The sequence below is a fragment of the Rhea americana genome, unplaced genomic scaffold, assembly GCF_003343005.1.
Source record: "Rhea americana isolate MKP2758 unplaced genomic scaffold, rheAme1 scaffold_290, whole genome shotgun sequence".
Lineage (NCBI taxonomy): Eukaryota > Metazoa > Chordata > Aves > Rheiformes > Rheidae > Rhea > Rhea americana.
In genome coordinates, this window is record NW_028186413.1 from 955,835 (window position 1) to 976,708 (window position 20,874).

The window sequence follows — 20,874 nt, forward strand, 5'->3', positions numbered from 1 at the left end:
AAAAAAAGTGGGCCTCTGAATGGATATTTTGGATCCAGCATGCACACAAGACTGAGGTAAAACTGCTATTGAGATCAAGATCATGGTTATGTGAGAAGGAAGTAAAAGGATGGGGCCATTTTGATCTTTCATAGTGATGTCTGTATCATGATAATGAAGATTTTTCCCCTCTACTTTGTGTTTGCTTTCTGACTCTCTTCCCCTTTCAAATTTATGAATGATTTCAGCTGATTTGTTTTTACCCTGTATATCTTCTTCAGAAACAAAAGGAGCTAAATATCCCTTGGCAAGAATTCCTCTTGATATTTCTTTCAGTTATTTCTTTTGTGCTTTTTGTCTTCAGTCTTCTTTAAAAATGTAATTCCAATTTCTGTCACAGCATCACCCTTCAGCTTGTCTTGGAGGAAGGTAACTTCTGCTGCTAACTGGACCTAGAAAGAATCATGACTGATCAGTTAAGCAAAGAAATGTTCAGTTTTCTTCCCAATCTTTAGTATAACTAGTTTTTTTTTTCTCTCTCTCTCTCACCACAAGAGGGGTCTCTTTCTCAAGTTTCATAAGAAAGAGATTTCTATTCTTTTTCATGCCTTTCCAAACCAAAATAATAAAGAGGAAGTTTACATACACAAYAGAAATTGCATAATACGTTAATTTTCCCCATTGTGTTTTGCTTTGCTCTGGGAATTTAAATCACATACTTGATGATTCTGTGATCACAAAATTTCCCATGGTCATATACTGATGCTTATTAATATATTTGTTAATTAGTCTTATATAAGCTACTACAATTTTCAATTGATTTTCATAAATAACACACAGCTTTAATTTTTCTGAAACATAGAAAATGTGACAAATTAGATTTTTAATGGCAGAAGCACAGTGAAATAACAAATACAGTCTTTCAGAAAATGGCACAGAGGCTCTACAATTCAGTCACTTTCAAATGATGAACTTCATGTATTCTTTTGTAAGAGCCTTYAATTTAAGAATAAAATATAGAATGCCTTTTGATACACTTCTGATGCTTTGTTTTTTAAAATTATACTCATCCAAACTTTATTTTACTTTATTTCATGAGATGTTCCAATTATATTGCTGTAACTTAAGAATATTATTTATCTTCATACCTTTGGAAAGGAACAGGGATGGCTAYTATTGGTATGCCTACACTGCTAAATGAAATAGGATCAGGGAGCAGCAAGAAAAGTCCAGTATGGGACCCCTGGCTTTCCACATCCCTGTTTTGACCCATTGCACCTAGCTCCTGCATACCAATCAGCTACTGAAGGACTCAAGTTGAAACAGTGTGGATGTGAACCAATTTGTGCTTCTTTACCTTAGGAGCCATGAYCAGTCAGTCCTTGTTTAGAAGCACACACTAAATCTGAGAGATTAAATACTACTAAGTTTCCTACTTTTATCTAGGCAAGAGGTTTTGCGTTCCTGTGCCTCTGTGTATTAACAAAGAGAGGAGAAAACAGACGTGCATTTCCTTACCATCTCCAAGGCACCTCGAATCACCCCACAGAGGAGGTTACAGTAGCAAAGTGATGCTCGCTCTGCAGGGAGCTCCTCCACAAAGTCCACTAATGGGTTCTTATCCAGGATTAAAGAGAACTCATTTCCCGCGGCACTGCTGCAGCTCACCCTGGGGGTGACCCCAAGGTACATCTTGAAAGCAACCTGCCAAAGGATGAAACTCCGTCACTTGAATCTATTGTGTGCTCTAAGTAGAGTCAGGGATCCCTGCAACCACTAGCATTCATATCAGGTCCATTACTATATTGCTGGAGACTTTGGTCACAGATCAAGAACTCCTGCAATGGGTGAATGTGTGTTTTTACTCTTATTTGCAACTGCAGTCAAAAAAAAAAAAAAAAAAAAAAGTTTGTCAAGCTGGCAAACTTGCTTGCTAATCTGCGTTTCTGATCCTACTGATTAATTTTACCACGAATCTGTAGCATCCGCTTTGCTAGTGAAAGGGTCCCATGTGGGTTTGTTCACGCAGACAGTGACATCACCACTCTATCTAGACRGCGCGGCGCTAAAGCAGACAGGCTAGCAGCAGACCATTTTTCATCTGAAGGGCTCTCCCTTTATCCACAACCACAGACTGCTACAACACAGACAAAAGGGTCTTGACTTTTACTTCTTTAACGAATATCAGACATGGATGGTTTCCAAACAATCCTGAAATTCTTTGTGAAGCAGAAAACTGCTATTGGTTACAGCTTTATGGCTCTGCTGACAGTGGGAGGTGAACGTGTATTTTCTCTTGTTGCTTTCAGATGTCCCTGCAGTGATGAAAACTTCAGGTATGGTTTGGTATTTCTCTTCGCCCCAGCTTTTGTTTTGCTAGTTATTGGATATTTCTTGAATAGCAAGACATGGAAACTCTTTACGGGTTGCTGGGTGAATCCCAGAAAAATATTCCCAAAAGGGAATATTTGCCATTTCTTTTATGTCTTTGGATGCATCACTTTAAATGCTCTGGTAGCCCCGGTAATGTGGCTCTCTGTGGCTTTGCTCAACGGGACTTTCTACGAATGTGCGATGAGTGGCTTGAAAAATCCTGCCTACTTACATGCAGTTTGTCACAACAAATCTGTCAAGTGCTTTGAAGAGCTACACAGGGTAGCCTGTGGCAAAAGCACCATGTCCTTTCCAGAGAGTGAGGAACTCAAACTAACTCTTCAAGCACAGTCTCAGGTAAGAAAAATTACTTAAGATCATCATATCATTTCACCTACTGCTCTGATAAATCTGTGAGATATCCTAACATCAGATGCTAAACTAACACCACTGCTTTCACTTAAAGTTTTGGCATGATGCAGCTCTGCAAAACAAAGTCTATAAATCTTTTAGCTCCATTTGAGCTGTGACATAGCCCTGCGAAGTCCCACTGAAGTCATGACCAYGAAGACCTAGTCCTTACCTTACCATTTGGTAAGGACCAAAACCTAAAACTTTCTTCTATAATGAATGGAAAGAAATTTAAAGTACTGTGTTCTTTGAGGAAGCTGAATTAAGAAATGACACCCCATTAAAGGAGCCTGTTCTATTTTTAAAAAGTTGGCATCAACCAAATTTAAATTATCTTGGAGACAGGAATGAAATCTTAGGTCACTAACAGTGGGAGAATGTTAGAAAATCAGATTTGTGTCACGCAGCTTCTATAAATTGTTTATGTTTGCATTCCTCTCATCCCACATCATGAACTTGCTGATATCACTACTCCATGAAATATWTTCCTTTTGCCTGGAGTAAAGAAGAACCACTAAGCTAAAACAATCAGAGTATGCAAAGCTGAGACCATATTACCTTTTCCTGTATTGCTGTGTTACAGTTTTATTCATTGCCTTGTAATGTAAGAAAACTTAGAGACAAAAACATCAAAAYAAGGGGGAAAAAAGAAAATCTACAGAAACGATGGAAAGATAATTGCCAGGTAACAGCAGAAATAAAAAATAACCTGTGGAGCCAGTAAGTTTTGGTCAGACAATTGCATCCATCTGGAACTGTTTCCAGCCCAGAACTCAGTTTTGTTTTCAAGTTCTCATGCAAATAGTACAACGCTGAACAGGCTGGAATGCAGACAAATTTAATGGAATGTTTTCAAAAGCAAATAATAGACAGTTCTTAAGACTTTAAGTTGTATGTATAGGAAACAATGAAAGAAAAGGGACTCAGCTGATAGCATGAGAATAGATAGACCCATTCTCCAAGCTGAAAGAAGGTGAAAAGGTGTTAAAAAGGACCTTTTTAACAGGTCCTTTTTAACAGGCTATTTTTTCATGAAGCCTTTCTGTTTCACAGATCTCTCTGAGGAAACTTTTCCTCAGCTAAAAATGGATTTTTATTGCTTTTTGTTGTGGTTGTGAGGGTTTTGTTTTGTTTTGTTTTGTTTTGTAAATCAGAGAAGTTCACGAAAGGCAGGTTCTAGCTCTCCATATTATCACCATTAAAATAGTGCATGGGACATCTATTCCATTTCATACAGGGCTCTGAAATCTAGAAAGTTTTTTCCACAATGGCCTGGCCAGGCTGTGCTCACATTTCTGCTCTCCTGTGGGAGAACATYCCACAGTAGGAATCCCAATCTCATTTTTCCACAACCTGAGACATTGAAAGTAGGTTTTTCCTTTAAAATATTCCTTAAAAAAGTTTTGTCAAATGCTGCAGTGGCTACAAAATAGTTGAGAGATGCAGAAAAAGTGTTATCTCAGGATAAAGAAGCCACTCTCTGAAACCACTGCAACTGTTCTTAATCAGTGTTTAAATGAATTGGGTTCTATTGCAATGCCAACTTTTCAATGTACACATTATTTCTTATTTTTTTACCCTCTGCTTCCAGCATGCTTAAAGGCCTGGACAAGAGGAAGATCTTTATATAGTTTTGACATAACATTTATTTTCTACGATAAAAGGCTGATTCATCATTTCAAAAAACAGTTAACAGGAATAGTTTAGAATTCAGTGAATTTCCTGGGAAACAAATGAGAGAAAGCTTTTTTTTTTAGTTTAAAACAATCATTTATATTCTGTTAGCTAATTAGTGCTATAATAGCTTCTTTATTTTAATTAAAAAGAAATCTGAAAGCAACACATCTCAAAAATTAAAATATAGATTGACCTGGGCCAAAAGTTACTTACTTTTTTATGGTTTTCTGGTTTGTCACAATTCTGAATTTTGTGTTTTAATCCTAATTCTTGATGGTTAATATTATTTAATGTTTTCAAGAAACTAGTAATTCTGACAGCTTATTCTCCTATCTACACAGTTTTCCCTTTCTGTAACAAATAAGTGAGGAATTCAAACACACTACATATTAGATGATTATATTTTTGCAATAAATGCTCATCAATTATCCCCTCTAAATTGTTGATGCATTATTCCTGTTCTCAGGTCTAGTATAACACTGCTAAATCATTATATTTTTTGATGGATCATTTAGACTTTTTGTAGATTTTTTCTTGTGAGAAATTATATACAGTCTGTAGATTTGAGATCATCTGTTTAGTTCCTGCCATTGACTTTGTTCTGATCAAGTCTCTCCAGCTTTTGTCACCCAAATTCTCTTAGTTATAAAATAGGGTCATTTAAAATTGAGGCTGTCTGTGTCTTTCTGTGCAGCCTTTAATATAAGCCAACTTTTCCCATGAGTTTTACTTTCCACTGTAAAAAACAACTGGCTTTCCCTTTCCTTGGAAAAAGGTATCAAAATGAGCAATATTGAGAAGTCTTGATCCTGACTTTTTCTGTTTTCTCTTTGGTCCAGATGTAGAAGCCCCATTAATACTTATGCATTAAGTATTATTCACCTGTAGTAGGACTCCGAGAAGAGCAGCAGGCCCTCTGAACAAAGAGCTATCACTTTGTTGGATGGTCCTATTTTAAGTGGCATTTTCAYTGGCTCTGTTTCTTTTGTTTTCCCAGATTTTAGGCTGGTGTGTGATAGTTACCACCGCTATTCTGTCCCTGCTAACTACATGCTGTGCCAGCTGCCAGTCAAAAGTCAGCCACCTCCAGCTGAAGTTCTGGAGGACATACATGGAGAAAGAGAAGGAGCAAATGGAGCAGATTTTCCAGCTGTACGCCACCAAGCTGAGTGAACGAAACCTGAAGAGCTTTTTTGAGAACACGGAACCAGAAGCTGTTCCCCTGCCAGCTTTTCAGGCGTGGGAAGATGCTTCCCAGCTCTACTCTTTCAATAGCAGCGAACAACATTATAGCACAATTCATAGGTTAGTTGAGCAAGGCCAGAAGGAAATCAGTGAGGAAAGAGAGACAGTGCTGGACTTTGTAGACAGAAAGGAAACACCATAAACCACATCAATTTTCAGCTTTTTTATAATATCCTGCTAATGTAGCTTATTTCTAGATGTTTTAGTCTCTCTGGTTCACAATAGCCTTTTTTCTTGTTCACTGCAATTGCACATTTGCTCCAAAAAGAAGTCATGAAGGTATTTTTCTGCATCAGTGAGAATAGGCTAGTCCTCAATGCCATCAAAAGCTCATGTTCTGTGAGCACTGGCTCTGTATCAGGAACTGATCCAAACAGGACAGCAATGACAGTAAAAAGGGCTGAACAATGACTTCTGAGAGACGGATTTAACAACTTCCTATGTAAAACAGATAGCATGCCTGTTCCATGTAAATCAAGRGAGTATCATAAAGTAATACCATTTTAAAATGCATGTATATAATAACAGATGTGTGGCTTTTTGACAGTCTACAGGAAGTAGAAGTTTTGCTTTCAAATCATTTCTCATTGCATACCGTTGAGTACTGCAGTCACTCAAGGTAACCGTATGCCTTTGGTCTCCTGTTGCACCTATAACGCCACGGATGGTCACATCAATCAGCCTTGGCTTTCTAGTCCCTGACATGTTCACACGCAATAGTTACCTCAATTGACAGTCAGGTGCCATGTAATTTCTTGGAGTGGGCCAAATGGTTTAACATTTCCACGATTTTGTAAAAAAAAAAAGGAGTCATTTTAAAAAGAGTAGTTGTTAATGCTTTGTTGCAAAAAGCGAAAATGTATCGCTAATATTTTGCCTCCACAGACTAGTTAGTACTGGCTTATTCCCAGCTTTTCAGTGGGAGAAAGTATAAAGCTCTCATTTTTGGTGGATTTTGGACACTGGGTGCAGCCTGTAGAACTGCAGAATACTGTTTGTACTGGGCCTGCAGCCAACATAAGACAGAGAGGCTGGAAGGAAATTCCACATTTTAAGACAACAAAAAAAAAATATTTATTCAGCAGGCTGATTTTATTTTTCTTAATATCTTTGGAAAGTTAGAATGTGACAAGAAGAATTAATAGGCAAGGCATGTGAGAGGTCTGCAGAATCAGAATTTCTGATAAATATATTTTATCCCTGAGCTTTGTTTTACCTCATGCACTTGGAATGTGGATCTCACATGGTGTGTCCAGAAACATTGTATAAATGGAAGATGAAGTTTCTGCCAAGCTTCTTTCCCAGGGGTGACTGGCAGGCTTTTATGCAGCATTTTACCTCTTGTCTCTCTGAGTCTGGAAAGAATCACTTTTCTGCACATCTCAAATCAGATCCTTATCAATGAATTAATGTAATCTATGCAGCTGTTCTGTTTTCATGGCTCATACTCACTGTGCTCAGTGGAAGGAAAAATTTGCCTCCATTTGCAGTCCATTTACTCATTTTCTTTTAATAAAATACAAGAACTAATTCCACTATCTGCTTAGAATTTTCTTTCTGTTTTGAAAAACGTGGTCTTTAAGCAGATGTTAYATTAATGTATTTTATACCAGCTGCCTCACTTTGCAGCACACTTAAAATACATTATCTTTTTATGTCCAATTTTATCTGCTGCAGCTGAAAGCACAGAGGCAACACCGTCAAAATGCAAGTCACAACAGCAGGCATGTTTGACACCATTAAGTCAGATCTGCAGGTGGTCACGTAATCAGACAATTTCACTTTACTAAATACTCATGATAGCAAATGGGAAGCTCTGCTTACACAATGGATTAYGTAATCTTTTGAAAGGATGCTGTGCAGAAAAGCCCTTTACATAATGGGTTTTCCARTCTCATTCAGAAAACTATTCGTAACCCAATCTATTAGTGTAGCAACTTCCTGTTCAGTTTGACTTCTTCTGTTTATATATTTTCTCCTGACATTCATATAGTCAGTTTTCACCTACTAGAATRTCTATTAAAAGAATAAATTGCAATACTTGAATTATCCCTATTACAGGGGAAASTATCTATCAGTAGCTTCCCAGACGGATCTGCTGTCTGCAGGCCTGGATAGGTGGTAATGCCACCGCCATAGTTCCTCACTTGCTTACTAGTGTGTCTCAGCTCGCTGAGATCCAAGCAGGCATTAAGAGCACTCTCATGTGGTTTGTGATACAGATGTCGTACTGTGAATGGCAAATGAAAATGGCCATCTTGTGACGGAAGAAGCTCTGGGTTATGCCAAACTCCAAAGGCTGTACCTGCATTTTGTATTTTTGTTACAGTTGGCCAAAATACAGAAATAGGCTCCAAGCTGACCCTGGYAGCATCAGCCATTCAGATGAGATCACTTAAGAACTGACATAGAAGATAAGGATCTTTATCACATGCAGTTTAAAGGGAAAGAACAAACTGGGTTCAAGTCTTCCAAAGAAGAATCAGATACACATTTCGACCTCAGGGCTGCTGAAAGAAAAGGCACATTACTGCTCTGCAGCCCAGCAACCAGGTATGCATTTTTCTCCAGAGGCTCCTCTCCTGCTACAACTAGCTAAGCTCCAGGATAAATATCCCTTCCCACTTGTCTGCTCTTCTCTTTCTTCCTGACAGATGCCCCRACACCTACTGCCCAGACTCACCTCACCTCCCTGGCAGGGAAGAAGAAACACAACACCTAACAGGATTTTCCTCTCCCCACTGCCGGGGCTGCTCTCCACTTCCTAGAGCTGTCTGCACCCTTCCTTCCACACTGACAGCACGGAAAACCAAAGGAATAGTAGCAGACACAAAAAGAAGGACACTCAGTATTCTAATGGTCTGATCAGGAAAGGCAGGAAGTAAGTGGGCTGACGCAGGGATGAGGACAGGGAAGATCTGCCTATCTGAGTCTTGTCTTCACCGTGCTGCAAGGCTGGGACCCAGAGGTGAAAGCCTTCATGAGGGAGGAGGGCAGAGGGATCAGGCCATAGGCTTTTGGCAATCTCTTCTATCCCAGGAGAAAACCCCATTTTGTGCACTTGAGCAGTCAGAAACATCTGAAATGGAGTGTTTGGCAACCTGGCCTTCTCTGTCATTGTGGAAGGGCAATACCTCCTCTCTTCATCCTTACCCCCAAGTCACTCTTAGACCCTAGCAGAAGCTGCTGGGCACATAGACAGGTCCTCCGGCCCAGACCAGCATTGTGCCCACAGGCCCCATGGCACAACGCAGAGCTCGTTTCTGCTTGGCAGGCTGAAGGCATGGCCCTTTTGTGCCCCTTCTCCCCCCAGGTCTGGTTCCTACCTTGAATGGCAGCTGCCCTGCATTACGTTATGTGCAGTAATATCTGCCTGGCATGAGCCCAAGTCCCTCACCAGCCCTCCTTTCCAGGGCCTTTGTAGTCTAGCTATTTTTTTTTTTTTTTTTTGCCAAAATGCTTGTGATTTAATACAACTGCACACCACTCCAGGAAAACTTTTACAAAAACAGACAAAATAAACTCCAGTTTGACCCTACGTTTTCAACTAGAATCAGATTTTGGCAAATTTCACTCTGTCCTTCAAGCAGCTATCATTAAACCTGGTTTATATCAATGTATTGTTGACACTATCCAAAACAAAGTGAGAAGAAAAAAAAAGACCAGCAGAATCAACATTTCCTCTTGGAAAATTTAGATTTTGTACTAACTCTGATATCCACTAAATATATCAATGCATAAATGCAGAAACCAATCAGAATCCAATTTCCCCATTTAAATACTCTTCTTCTACTGTACAGCCACTGCTCCGTCAAACTCCAAGTCTTTGTTACAAAAGCAATAACTAGTTAAACATGCTAACTGCCCCTCATGTGTTTTCAATTGAGTTTCAGCTGTGTGTTCCCTTACAACTCTTTCCAAATTCTATTGTTAAAATTTCCGGAGTAAAAGCAAACTTGCATGGAAACTGTGCAAAATCAGTGGCTYGTACGTAGTGCCTTGAAGGACCAAATTAAGACAAAATTGGAAAACAGTTAAGTGAAAATTGAGAAAGAAAAGACTCAGAGGAGTAAGTAACTTAAGCAATTACATAAGTAAGTAATTTAACRAACAGTTCAGAAATGATTTTTTTAAAACAAAAACTTTTAAAAACTGCTTCACACAACTTCTCTAAGGGTAAAACAAAGGTCTTTTCCTATTTCTTTGTGTCTGCCAAAGAGAGAGAAGTAAAATGAATAACAAGTTTTGAAAGTGCATCCATAAATCTCTCTGTTTCATTTCTATCTATATGAAATGAAAAAGAAAAAAAAAGAAAAGAAAGAAAAGAATACCTATTTAGACACTTCTACAGGTCTGCCTTCAAAATGACACCTATATGAAGCAAAAAAGCACTACTATATTTTCAAAAATTATGRCTGCAACTCTATGGGATTACATCTTGCATAACATCAACCAAGAAATCCATGCATAGGTAGGAATTAAAAATGTACCATTTGTGCTTTGTCAAGCCTCACCCTGCAGACCATCTTAGGTAGCAAGACTAAAATTCACTAACGTTTTAATAGTGCTTAAATAYAGTCTAGAACTATTGAAAAAGTTAGGAAACCACTAGCTACTCAGTTCTGTATATACTACCATGGATTTTTCCTTTTCTTTTGCTTTCCAAAGGAACGCAGSTTCCCAGCTATATTTACAGGATGTTTGGCTTTAACTACTTTAACTGCTTAACTGCTTTAATTATTTTAACCTTTAAACTGACTTTACTCTCTACATTCACCCTTTAACAGATTTGTACCTAAGAAGAGTTAAGTATTCAAGCACTTTCTGCTTGCTGATAACCCTCCTAGCAAGCAGTTAAACAGTTCATCTAAAAAGTTGTGTAATTTTGAGCCAACARCTTTAACAGTGTATTTGCAGTTACTTGCTGRGTCATTTTATATATGGGTTTTTTGGTATCTGGCTCTGAAAAATGTGCTTAAAGACTACTTCAAAATTGTTTTGTAAAAGAAGTTTATAAATACTTTGCATATCACATTTTGCCCCCAAAAGGTTATACTGCTGCTACAGAATTCCTCTTAGTTTGCTAAAAATAGTCTACTCAAGAGACTGCATGTTTTAAAGGGTGTTCCAATCTTTCCAAATAATATTACTTCTCTCAAAAAATGTCTTTTTRAAGCGCCCTTTTCCTTGCTTCCATGCTTCCATGGTTAACTTCTCACTGTATTTTGTTGTTGAACCTTCTCTATCGAGAATAGCAGTCCAGCTGTACTGCAGGATTGGTAAATAAGAAAACTGTGAGGATGCAGCTCTAGACCCAGCAAAACAGATATGTTTATAAAAACCCAGAGAAAACAAAGAACATATATTACCTGGAAAAGATGAATATAAAATGAACCAAAATGTGATTTTCATGCCTGATATCATTTCAAATGAGACAGTCTATTTTAACACAGTGATTGAAACACTGTTTGTCTTATATTTTCCATTTAGCTGTTCTCMGAATCTCAAATGGATCCTCTGCCCTGTCTTAGCTTCTTTAGAAGCCTTGCTACACATCACACTGATCCTGAGATAYGTCACTCAGATTCAGAGACTGATCTGACATGCTTTATTTTAGGAATAATTTAGTTTTCACTCTTTCATGAGTTAATGGGTTCTGATTTGTTAATGTCACCTGCTCTGCTTTGAAACTCTGGCAAATTGTGGTATATATGTGTATTTTGCGCTTGTGCATGTGCAGTGATTTAGTTTACAGCCTTATCAGCAATAGTTGATGAAAAGAGGTCCTTTCTCTAGTTCTATGACAGCTATCAGTTTCCCTATGACACAAATTTTTGAATGATAGCATCCGTTCTTCCATTTCAGTCAGATGTAACTTAGGAATTTCTGATACAGTTATTGTGAGCAGAGTCACACATCACCTGGTGACAGTCATGTGCAATTTGCACTAGGATACACCTGTGCTACTAGCATATCACTAAGTTAGTACACTAACCCAGTGTTTCCCTGTTGTGTAGTTAGTGGTTAAACATAATGTTTGCYTTTAGCTGCTGCTACTGGTAATTCTAAGCAACCAAAAACCATGCCAGGCATACTTTTGTCTCCCAAAATGAGCAACTGGAAATGAATCTCCATTCAATTAAGGAAGAACTGATGCCCAGACCTCCACTTAGAGTAAATGACTGCTTAGCAAGTGGTTCTTTCTCCTAAAGTATGGTTAATTTTTGTCATCAGGAAAGGCCAGACACAGCTGACAACCAGCTTACTGACTGAAGATCATTAAGGATAAAAGGGGTCATTCACAGCAGTCTGGGTATCAGAAATTCTGGGCTAACTGAATAGCTCTGAAGTATCATCTCSTTTACAGTGGAGCAGCAGTCTAAAGGGACGGGACACCCTGTAGACTTCTGTAACTACTTCTCTGGGAGSTCTGGTTTGCCCCAGGGGCAAAAATACATCTTTAAAAGCCTCCATATTGCCACTGAGCTTCCTCCTAGATCTTTACTGTCTGATTGTAGTGCAAAAGACCGTTCAGAAACAGATAATTTTCCACCAATGGCAGTGGAGAAGCATCCACATTGATTTTATCATTTTGATTTGTGGGTAGTGAGGATAATTTTGCTCTCACTTTCTTTTCTTAAAATTCCTCTCCTCTTCCATGSAGTCTTGCTTCCACACAAAATCCTGCAGCTTCTTCCTAACATTTTCCTTTTTAAGGTTAAATGCTGGAGAGAATTCAGAGGRCAGGAGTAAGAACATCAAAATTTTAGACTACAAGAGGCAGTTAAGGCTTATGTTTTTTGGAGAGAAAAATCAAGGGAATGTTTGATTTTGAAGTCCATTGATCATGGATCATTTTCTGTTGTTTGCCTCTGGYAGGAGTAGAAGAAAACAACTTAATCTGAAGCAAACAAAAAGAAAGTTTTTTACTCTTCTAATGGTAAAACATCTAACAGGCTACTAGGAAAGACTGTGAATTCTCTTTCATAGAAGAATTTTAAGATCAAGTTAGCAACTGACATTAAAATTATGTTAGGTCATGGTTTAGCAGCCTCTCATCGGTTGTATCTCACTTTGAGTTTTTGTCCTCAACTCTTGTGTAAAAATAATACTCATGCAAACAAAAGTCTGCTGTTCTGGTGGCCATTTGTCTGCTGTTTGTCTGGTGACAAACTTACCACTGCAGGTTTAATAGACCTTATGCAAAATTTTTGACTAACTAAACATCACATTTTTTGTGCCCTGTTGAATGTTTTCCTTTCTAGCCTGGTATTTACCWATTATGCTACAGAGGCAGAAAGTGATGTCTCCTCTCTATAGCCATACATCTGTGTGCTGTTAGTTGATGTAAAGTTATAGATATGAAAAAAGGCCATATTTAATGCAGTGGAAGTATGTGTGTGACTGTGGAGAACAGTTATTTTTGAAAGGCAATTACAATATAGCAGGAGATGTAGATTACAGAGTTTTGGAGCAAACTGATAAAATAAAGGCGGGGAAAGCTGAGACCACTGAAGGTGAGCAACCTCTAGAGAATATAAATCTCACTTACCTGTGCAATCATGTCTGCAGTTTCAGAATAACTGCGGCATTTTTTCACAGCTGAACGAGCTAAAAAATCTTCAATCAGCCTTATGCCAATGTCATACCCCCTRAAGGAAAACCAAAGAAAGTTAACATTTAGAATTCTTCCTGCCTGCTGTCTCCCTAATCTGCTTCTTACACTTTCTCAGCGAAAACAGCTGCATGTTCCTGAATAAATAACTTCAAGGACGTTAGATTTCACTAGACTTGATTCTTATYTCTACCACATTTTGCAGTACAGGTGACCTGCTCTTCATGTAGTCATGTAAGAAATTGTACTTCTTTAAATTCTTCCTACTTAGCAAACATGATGTRAATGTTGATTATACATACTTTATCTATACATACATATATCTATATAGAGATATCTAAATATTATATATTTTATATATAACATATATAATACATAAATATTATAYAAATGAAGGCCAATTCATACCGTTTTATCACTAAAAGACTTAGCATAGGRTTTTCTCCAATCCTAAGTGACTCTAGAGAGTTCATCTCATGCTGCCTCTAAAAAGRTGAATGAAAACAACTGTCCTTTCAAGTCACAGCATTCACCTCTGGGGTTGGCATGAAGTTTATCTAATCCTTGGCATCCTCACTGCAGAGCTCTAGTGCAMAGGAAACTCGTAGGAAATGGACTCACAGCTGGTCCCTGGTCCCTTTCCCTTTATCCTCTTACCGATTTACTTTTTTTTTTTGACTCTTCCTCCACATTTTCCTCTTTGTCTTCTTTCTCTCTAACCTCTCTTCTTTCAGTCTAATAGCGGAGTGTCTACTCTGTTCAGTGAGATTATTGTACATCACTTGGTATGTCTGACTTTCCTGAAAGTATGAACTCTTCTAACGAGGATCTCTCACTAAGCAGTTTGAAATTAGCTTCTGTCTGATTTTGTATGATACTATTTTTATATTGATAATACCTAGGAATCTCAGTCAGAATCACATGATCCTATACACACAGGATCTTCCCTTTCCAAAGAGTTTGTCTGTATAAAAATCAGTTCTTAACTGATCATCCCTGCTGTTTCACTCTCTGCTGTATGCTATTTTTAAAGCTGAGAGGCCAGGGGGCTCCTAATCCAGGGGGAAAGTGAGCCACTGCCATAGGACAATTCAGAGTACCCAAGTCAGACACCTGAATTACGCCCTCAGGGAAGGCTATTGACTACAGTGGGGCTCCCTTTGACTTGGCCACCTAAACCAAACCCCTAACATCTGATATTGTGACCACCAGCCAGCTGTCCAAGTCGCAAAAACACTATGAGGGGAAGCACCRGGAAGGAAGGCCACAAGGAAAGTGGACACCCAAGTGTGTATTAGCTAGAAAACGCCCATGAGAAATAAAAAGTTTGAACAGTTTTAAATACTATAGAGATGAAGAAATAGAAAAGGAAAGTTGATATGGAAACTGAAAAAAGATGCATGGACATAGAAGATAGAATTTAAAATTTTATATTATTAATTAGCTTAACAAAGGATCAACAAGGAACAACTGTCAGCTATCAGAACAGTCCCCACACTCTTCTTAGGAGAATTGAAAAGTTAATTGCTGATTTCCTTTATTCATAAATAAATGTTACTCCTGTTGACAGAATATTGAATCTTATTCTCATATTTTGTGCAGTCCTAAATAAAGTTCTGGAACTCAAAAAATAACAGACATAAAGCTGAAAGAGAATATGCAGTTGGATAAACAGCATTATGGGTGAAATTGAATGTTGTAATGCTGAGTAAATATAATACTTACATTCTGTCTAAACAGGTGTTGACATCTTCATCTTTTTCATAGTCCTTACACAGCTGTGCTACCAAAGCACCATAAGTGAGCACAAAAAGTTCTCTGCTCTGCCAGATAAAGGTGGAAATTGAGAATGAAACAAACTAGGATCAAACTCTTACCACACTTCTAAGCTGCTACTGTATTAAAAACAAATAAAAATACCTTTTACATTAATAAGAGATTTTTGTCCATGGACTTGTAACCACTGAAAWCTTTAGTTCAAGTCTGACAGAACCTAATTTCATCATCACTTGAGTCTCTGCGCAGAGATTTTGCTTGTATGAAATACAATTTGCCATCATACAGCTACTTCAATCAGACAAATTTTGGAGTCCTATAACAATGCATATGAATGCTGGATTGAAAAATGCCATCAAATGACTTTCTAGACCAATGGCAAGCATTTAGCTGTGGGAAGAGTAACTGAGGTAATGAGCTATCAGTCCTTTTATAAGTTGAAAAATGTACACAGATAAATTCCAGTTGCTTCAAAAAGATATATGTGATTTGATTCAAATCATTAGCTGTTTCCCCCCAAAATACAAAGTAGACACAAAAAAAAATTAGTTCAGAACAGTAAAAAAAATTACTATCATTCAGTGTAAGTGTGAAGAATAACACAACAAGGAAAGCAAAAAAGAATCAATCCCATTAACATTTCTGTTTCTTTACAAATCTTTACAAATAACATGTCACTATCTATACAAACTCTCCAAATGCCTAGACAGTCTCATTGTGACATTATTTCCACTACATCTAAGTAAGCAAAAGTACACCTATTGCTAGTGTAGCCTGCTTTTAAAATGTCATTTCCTGTCAACCAACAGAAGGTAAATGTTTATTCATCCTGACATGAGTTGATTACTTAGATTTGGAAATACTAGTTTTTTTCAGAGGATTTATCTACACTGGGAAATGTGGTCACAATTAGCTAACATCATAATTAACATAGCCTCAACTCATCCTTAGTGTAGATTCATTTTTCCTCCTTTCATTTAGTAAACAAGTCCATCTTTCCCAGTGTAGGCTCAGGTATTCTTTGCTGACTGAGATTTATGGCCATCACTTGCTCRCGGAATATCTCTGCAGGCAGGTACAGCTAGCAGGGAGATGTTGACTGGTAAGTTAGCCTAAGTGATTAAACAGTGTCATCAAAACTGTAGTTTGTTTCCAACATGCTGCTGGACCTTGCTAACAGCCGAAGTTAACTAGAGCATTTATATCAACTGCTGCATCACTGGATTGCTGAACGTGGGACTGCCAGGAAACTGTGACGAACAGCTAGAGGAGAGCTGCTCCCCTACTGCCAATGGTCAAGCAGTAATCTTGACTGATGTGACTGAGAAGATCTGAGGAATGCAAAGAACTGCCCAGGCCTATCCGAAGGTTTAGGATCTTGTGCAATATAACAAATACAATGCTTCAGGGAGTCTATTAGAAGAACGAGATGATTTTTCCCTAAGGGAATGATTCTAGTGTGTGTGTGTATATACATATAGATAGATAAATAGATAGATAGATGTTTGTGTGTGTGTGTGTGTGTGTGTGTGTGCGCGTGTGTGTGTGTTTTATATATATTGTATATATGTTTATATTTAAGGAAAGTATTTACTTCTGAAACTCTTAGCTACAAAACTGTAACACAGATATTTGCTGTATACCATGTGATGTGCAGAGACAGAGGATGAAATTGTAGGTAAATGCCAGTCCTACAATATAAAAAGAAGTATGGGGGAAAATGACATGGGTTCATGCAATTCCTTCTATGTCTTTTAATAAACAGTCAAAAGAAACACAATGTGATACTATGAAATGTAAATGCAATTTAAAAAGAAATGTAAAYCACGTTGGCAGGAATGATTTTCACAGTCCAGTCCAATGCAACACTTGCCCCCTGAAACCTAGACATCTAGGTCCAACATGGTCATCTAAGACAGTGTCTATCAACAAAGAAGAAAGGAAGTGGCTGCAGAGGGTAATCAAGCCTATCAGACCTGCATCTGGTTTATGTGCCTCCTTGCAATGTCCTTCTCCTTTACTCGTAGTGAGAGAATAAGCAACAAAAAGCAGACTCCAAAAATTAAAGTAGCTAATATTAAATGGMATGAATCCCACACTTGGTCTGAATAACTAAACAAGACCGGCTAAACCTCATTTAGGTGCTTTTTAAACCATTCTTAAAAGATATTGTTTGAGTTGGTTAATGCAGAAGTTGTGGCTGGACTACACTACATGAGTGAGACTGAAGGGATGGTAAAGATCACAGCTGCCTGCCCTGGGAGCAGGGTCGCATGGTRCTCTGTAGCACTGACAGCAATGGAAGAAGTCAAAGTCTCTTTACAGATCTCTTCACAAGYACCAGTCTGGGATCCTTAGCTGTTCACCAAGATGGAGGAAAGTCTTCTTTTCTCCCCCTGGGACAGGATCCTGCTTTATYACCTCCATAGCACTGCAGAATTGCCTGTCTTTAGTAGGAGTAGCAGTTAGCCCTAAAGGGATGGAGTATTTTGGCTCTCATTAAACTTCTTGGACACAAATTCAAGAAAATGAAACTGGCTTGTGGCAGGTGGGTAAATCAGAGGTCTTTTTTCAGTTTAGAATCTGTGGAAAACAATAATGRTAAACACCAATGATAGCAATAGAACAAATCACACAGGGAAGGAAAGAAGGACTTGGTAGAAAGACCTCCTCCTGCTCATTGCATCAAAGGTTTGGAATTTAAGAAATGCTCCCCTTTCAACAGGACACTATTAAATATGTTAACTAATTTAAGACCATTTCCTAAACTCTCCTTGGTGATAATTCCTATTTACAATAATATTGCACACTTGCCAAATTTTAGTTAACAAGATTTTGATGCAGTAAATGGATTTCACACAGGTTCTGTTTTGTTTCAGTCGCAACAAAAAATACAATGGTGTAATAAGGTAAATGCCTTAGAGAAACCTAAGCATACTATATCAACATAATTATATTTATCAGTCACTCTTGCAATCCAATAAAAAATTAATTTATTTGACAAAATGTTATCCCCATAAACTCATGTGGATTGACATAAATTATAATACACTTTTTTTTTTTTGAGTGGACACCTTTGTCCACTTTCCCCTTTTCAGGTATTGGCACAATTATTAATTGACTTAAAGCCTTCTGGGAAATCTCCACTGCTCAAGCTGCTACCAAAAAGCTGCTACCAAAATTCTTACATATGATAGGTGTAGGAATCCTGGTCTGGAGAACTCACAGTCCTGGCTGACCCTTGGCAAACACTGTAGCTAGGTGGGAGCATGAGTAGAAAAAGGACTGAACAGGCAGGACATCCTGGGACAGACTKCTCCTGGTGAGGTACAAAGTGCACCCACCCTCTCCTGTTCCCAATGATGAGCACAGCATGTCCTATCCATCACATTCAGCAAGCTGTGCTTACTATCTCTGCCTCTGTCACTTTGTCACTTGAGCTTCCCACTGCCCTCTCCTCCAGCAGCCCGTATCACTCATCATTCACCCTCATGCTGCCTTCTGACCTGGATCATCAGGAACGTAAGCTTAAAGTTGAGTTTCCATAGAACTGAAGCTTAGCTGATCACTTTAACCTTCTGTAAGGCCTTTCCTCACAGCTACTGACTTCACCAGACAGTTTCAGCCATACTTCATGGGAGCATACATATATCAACAGTCATATGTACTAATGAAGTCAGTGGCTGCATAGATGAGAGGACAGATRTTATAGCTGACCCACTAAGAAGGTGATGTAGGAGACGCAGAAGAGAATTGAAGATATAATGGGGAAAACAAATGGATAAACAGGATGTCATGTTGGCAAGCGATACAGAGTCCTCTGTGCAACTGCAGAATAGGATAGGCAGGAAGGGTGAGACTGCCCACATTGCGGTGGAGGCRTAAGACTGTGGGATGCTGTGATCTTGGTTAAGAGAGCGTATACAAGTGTTACTTGTAAAAGAGTTTCATGAATCCTGCTGTTTGTTGAACTAACTATACCAGTGGAGAGATTTATACCAAACTGACTTGTTATCCAGACCTCTGCTTAACAGAGCAGGCTAGACAAACTGTGTTTGTTGATGAGAAAACTCTTAGTTTTAGAAATAAACAGCGAATGTCCTAAGCTATTGTGACACATAGTGCTCACTGAAAGAAACTCTGAAGTGCAAAGGAATGGCATCACATCCAAATGAGGTGACTCACTTCATGTTTCAAACCAGAATAAATCATCCACCTTTCTGGAAAAAGACGTTCAGTTGTAAGATTAAAATGTCACAGGTTCCATGAGAAAAGGTAAAAGGTCAAATGTTCTTTGAATAGGATTTTACTATCTGAATTTGTCATATTTCAGATACCACAGCTAGAGAACAAGAAGGAGAATAAATGATAACTTTAAYGGTACAAAATAAACTTTTTTATGATCATGCAGTTTAAGAAGTCCTCTTGGGAAATTCTTGTATACAGTGTATCTAAAACAACTACTAGAATGCAGTGTATCTAGAACAACTACTAAAATTTTAGGAGAATATTAACATGAAGAAAAAGAAGAAAGTTTCGGTCCACATAACTTCTACTTGATATAATTCTCTGCTATGAGATCAATGGTCAAAGCCAACCTCCACAAATGACAGTTAAAGTTTACCACTGTTTCTCCAAGAATCAGATTTTGCCCTTAAAAGCCAGATTTATGATCCTGTGAAAGTGCACTGTGTAACATTAGAAGAATGAAGAAGCACCTCTGCTCATGCAACACAAACCCCCAGACAAGATATGGTGTGCTATCTTTGAGGCACACAGTGAGTACCCGGTATGCTGCAGCTGAACCATCTAATCCTGTAATTGCTCATGTTCTAGCAATGTGGTTGGCACAGCTTCATTTCCCCAAACCAGGAGCACAGTTCTGGCCTCACGATTCACGCTGAGAGCAGGACTACCTGAATATCATTTCATATCATCATCAAGGTAGCTAGAGAGATATCAAGGTTCCTAGAGCATATCTTAGTATTACTGCTCAGAATCTGACAGACTCCAGCTCCTATGGATAGTCTTCTTTTATGCACGGTTTTAAAACTGGCAGCTTGTTGGCAGCTCATAGGATTGTCTCACTGTACCTATAAAGGTTGCCCTCCCTCTCATACTGAGAGAGTCATCCCCAGAATTTCTTAGTGAACTCTGGTTGCTTTCTATACTCTCAAGCTATTTTGAAATCATGACTGTATAAAACACATTAATTCAGTAACAGCTGATTCTAATTCCATGCATAATTTTAATTGCAAGTTATTAAAAGGTCTTACTATTTTGTGATTGTCTTGCTTTCTTCCTGGTGGTCGTGACATCTTGCTTTTGTAATGCTTGAAGCACTTGATTGGCCGTTTATATCTTTTCTTTCTCCAACAGTATGTTCTTCTCTCAGTTACTGTATTTCCTCCTTCCCTTCTCCAAAGTTTTCTCCTTTCTTCTCCTCTGCCTTTGCAGGAGATGTATTTGCTGCATTCTGTAATGCTGCTGATGCTCCTCCTACTCTCTACGTGCACTAAGCCCTTTGGAAGGAATTTGACTGGCAGCAGATTTGCCACCGAACATAACAGAAATAACTGCTCCATCCATAAGAATGGATTTTAATCAAATATACAGCAAAGTATATTTTAATCAAATATACAGCAAAGACACACAAAGTCAAATTATGCAGCCCCAAGAGATCTGCAAGCCTTATACTTTAAGGGACAACAAATACACTTGATCGGTTGTGTCAGGCTTTGGCATTTGGAGAGTTAACAAAAGCTCCGTCACTGAAGAATAAATTAAACACAATTACA

The 20,874-nt window shown here is 38.3% G+C and overlaps 2 protein-coding genes across 3 annotated transcripts; one reads left to right on the plus strand and one right to left on the minus strand.

The window, feature by feature from the left end:
- On the minus strand, nt 1–20,486 carry TRAPPC3L (trafficking protein particle complex subunit 3L). Its single transcript, XM_085309129.1, has 5 exons — nt 20,353–20,486; nt 15,026–15,123; nt 13,238–13,337; nt 1,498–1,683; nt 1–431 (listed from the first exon to the last, which is right to left on the minus strand). Exons 1-5 carry the CDS (start codon nt 20,392–20,394, stop codon nt 312–314), a joined length of 546 nt encoding a protein of 181 aa, XP_085165255.1. The 5' UTR covers nt 20,395–20,486; the 3' UTR covers nt 1–311.
- CALHM5 (calcium homeostasis modulator family member 5) lies at nt 2,043–7,220 on the plus strand. Of its 2 annotated transcripts, XM_085309123.1 has the most exons (3): nt 2,266–2,315; nt 2,591–2,709; nt 5,438–7,220. In XM_085309123.1, exons 1-3 carry the CDS (start codon nt 2,303–2,305, stop codon nt 5,825–5,827), a joined length of 522 nt encoding a protein of 173 aa, XP_085165249.1. In that variant the 5' UTR covers nt 2,266–2,302; the 3' UTR covers nt 5,828–7,220. The 2 variants fall into 2 exon arrangements, with proteins under 2 accessions (XP_085165248.1, XP_085165249.1); XM_085309122.1 differs by having other exon boundaries at nt 2,043–2,709.
- Nucleotides 20,487–20,874: the final 388 nt, after the last annotated feature.

Bases quoted from the DNA above. Each gene is read 5' to 3' on its own strand.
- CALHM5 (XM_085309122.1), top strand. From the start codon at position 2,170: ATGGATGGTTTCCAAACAATCCTGAAATTCTTTGTGAAGCAGAAAACT. The intron at 2,710-5,437 runs GTAAGAAAAATT...TTGTTTTCCCAG, and splicing joins CTCTTCAAGCACAGTCTCAG to ATTTTAGGCTGGTGTGTGAT.
- TRAPPC3L (XM_085309129.1), bottom strand. From the start codon at position 20,394: ATGTCACGACCACCAGGAAGAAAGCAAGACAATCACAAAATA. The intron at 15,124-20,352 runs GTAAGACCTTTT...TTTATCTGGCAG, and splicing joins AGCAAGACAATCACAAAATA to AGCAGAGAACTTTTTGTGCT. The intron at 1,684-13,237 runs GTAAGTGAGATT...ATCCTTTGGCAG, and splicing joins CTGCAGACATGATTGCACAG to GTTGCTTTCAAGATGTACCT.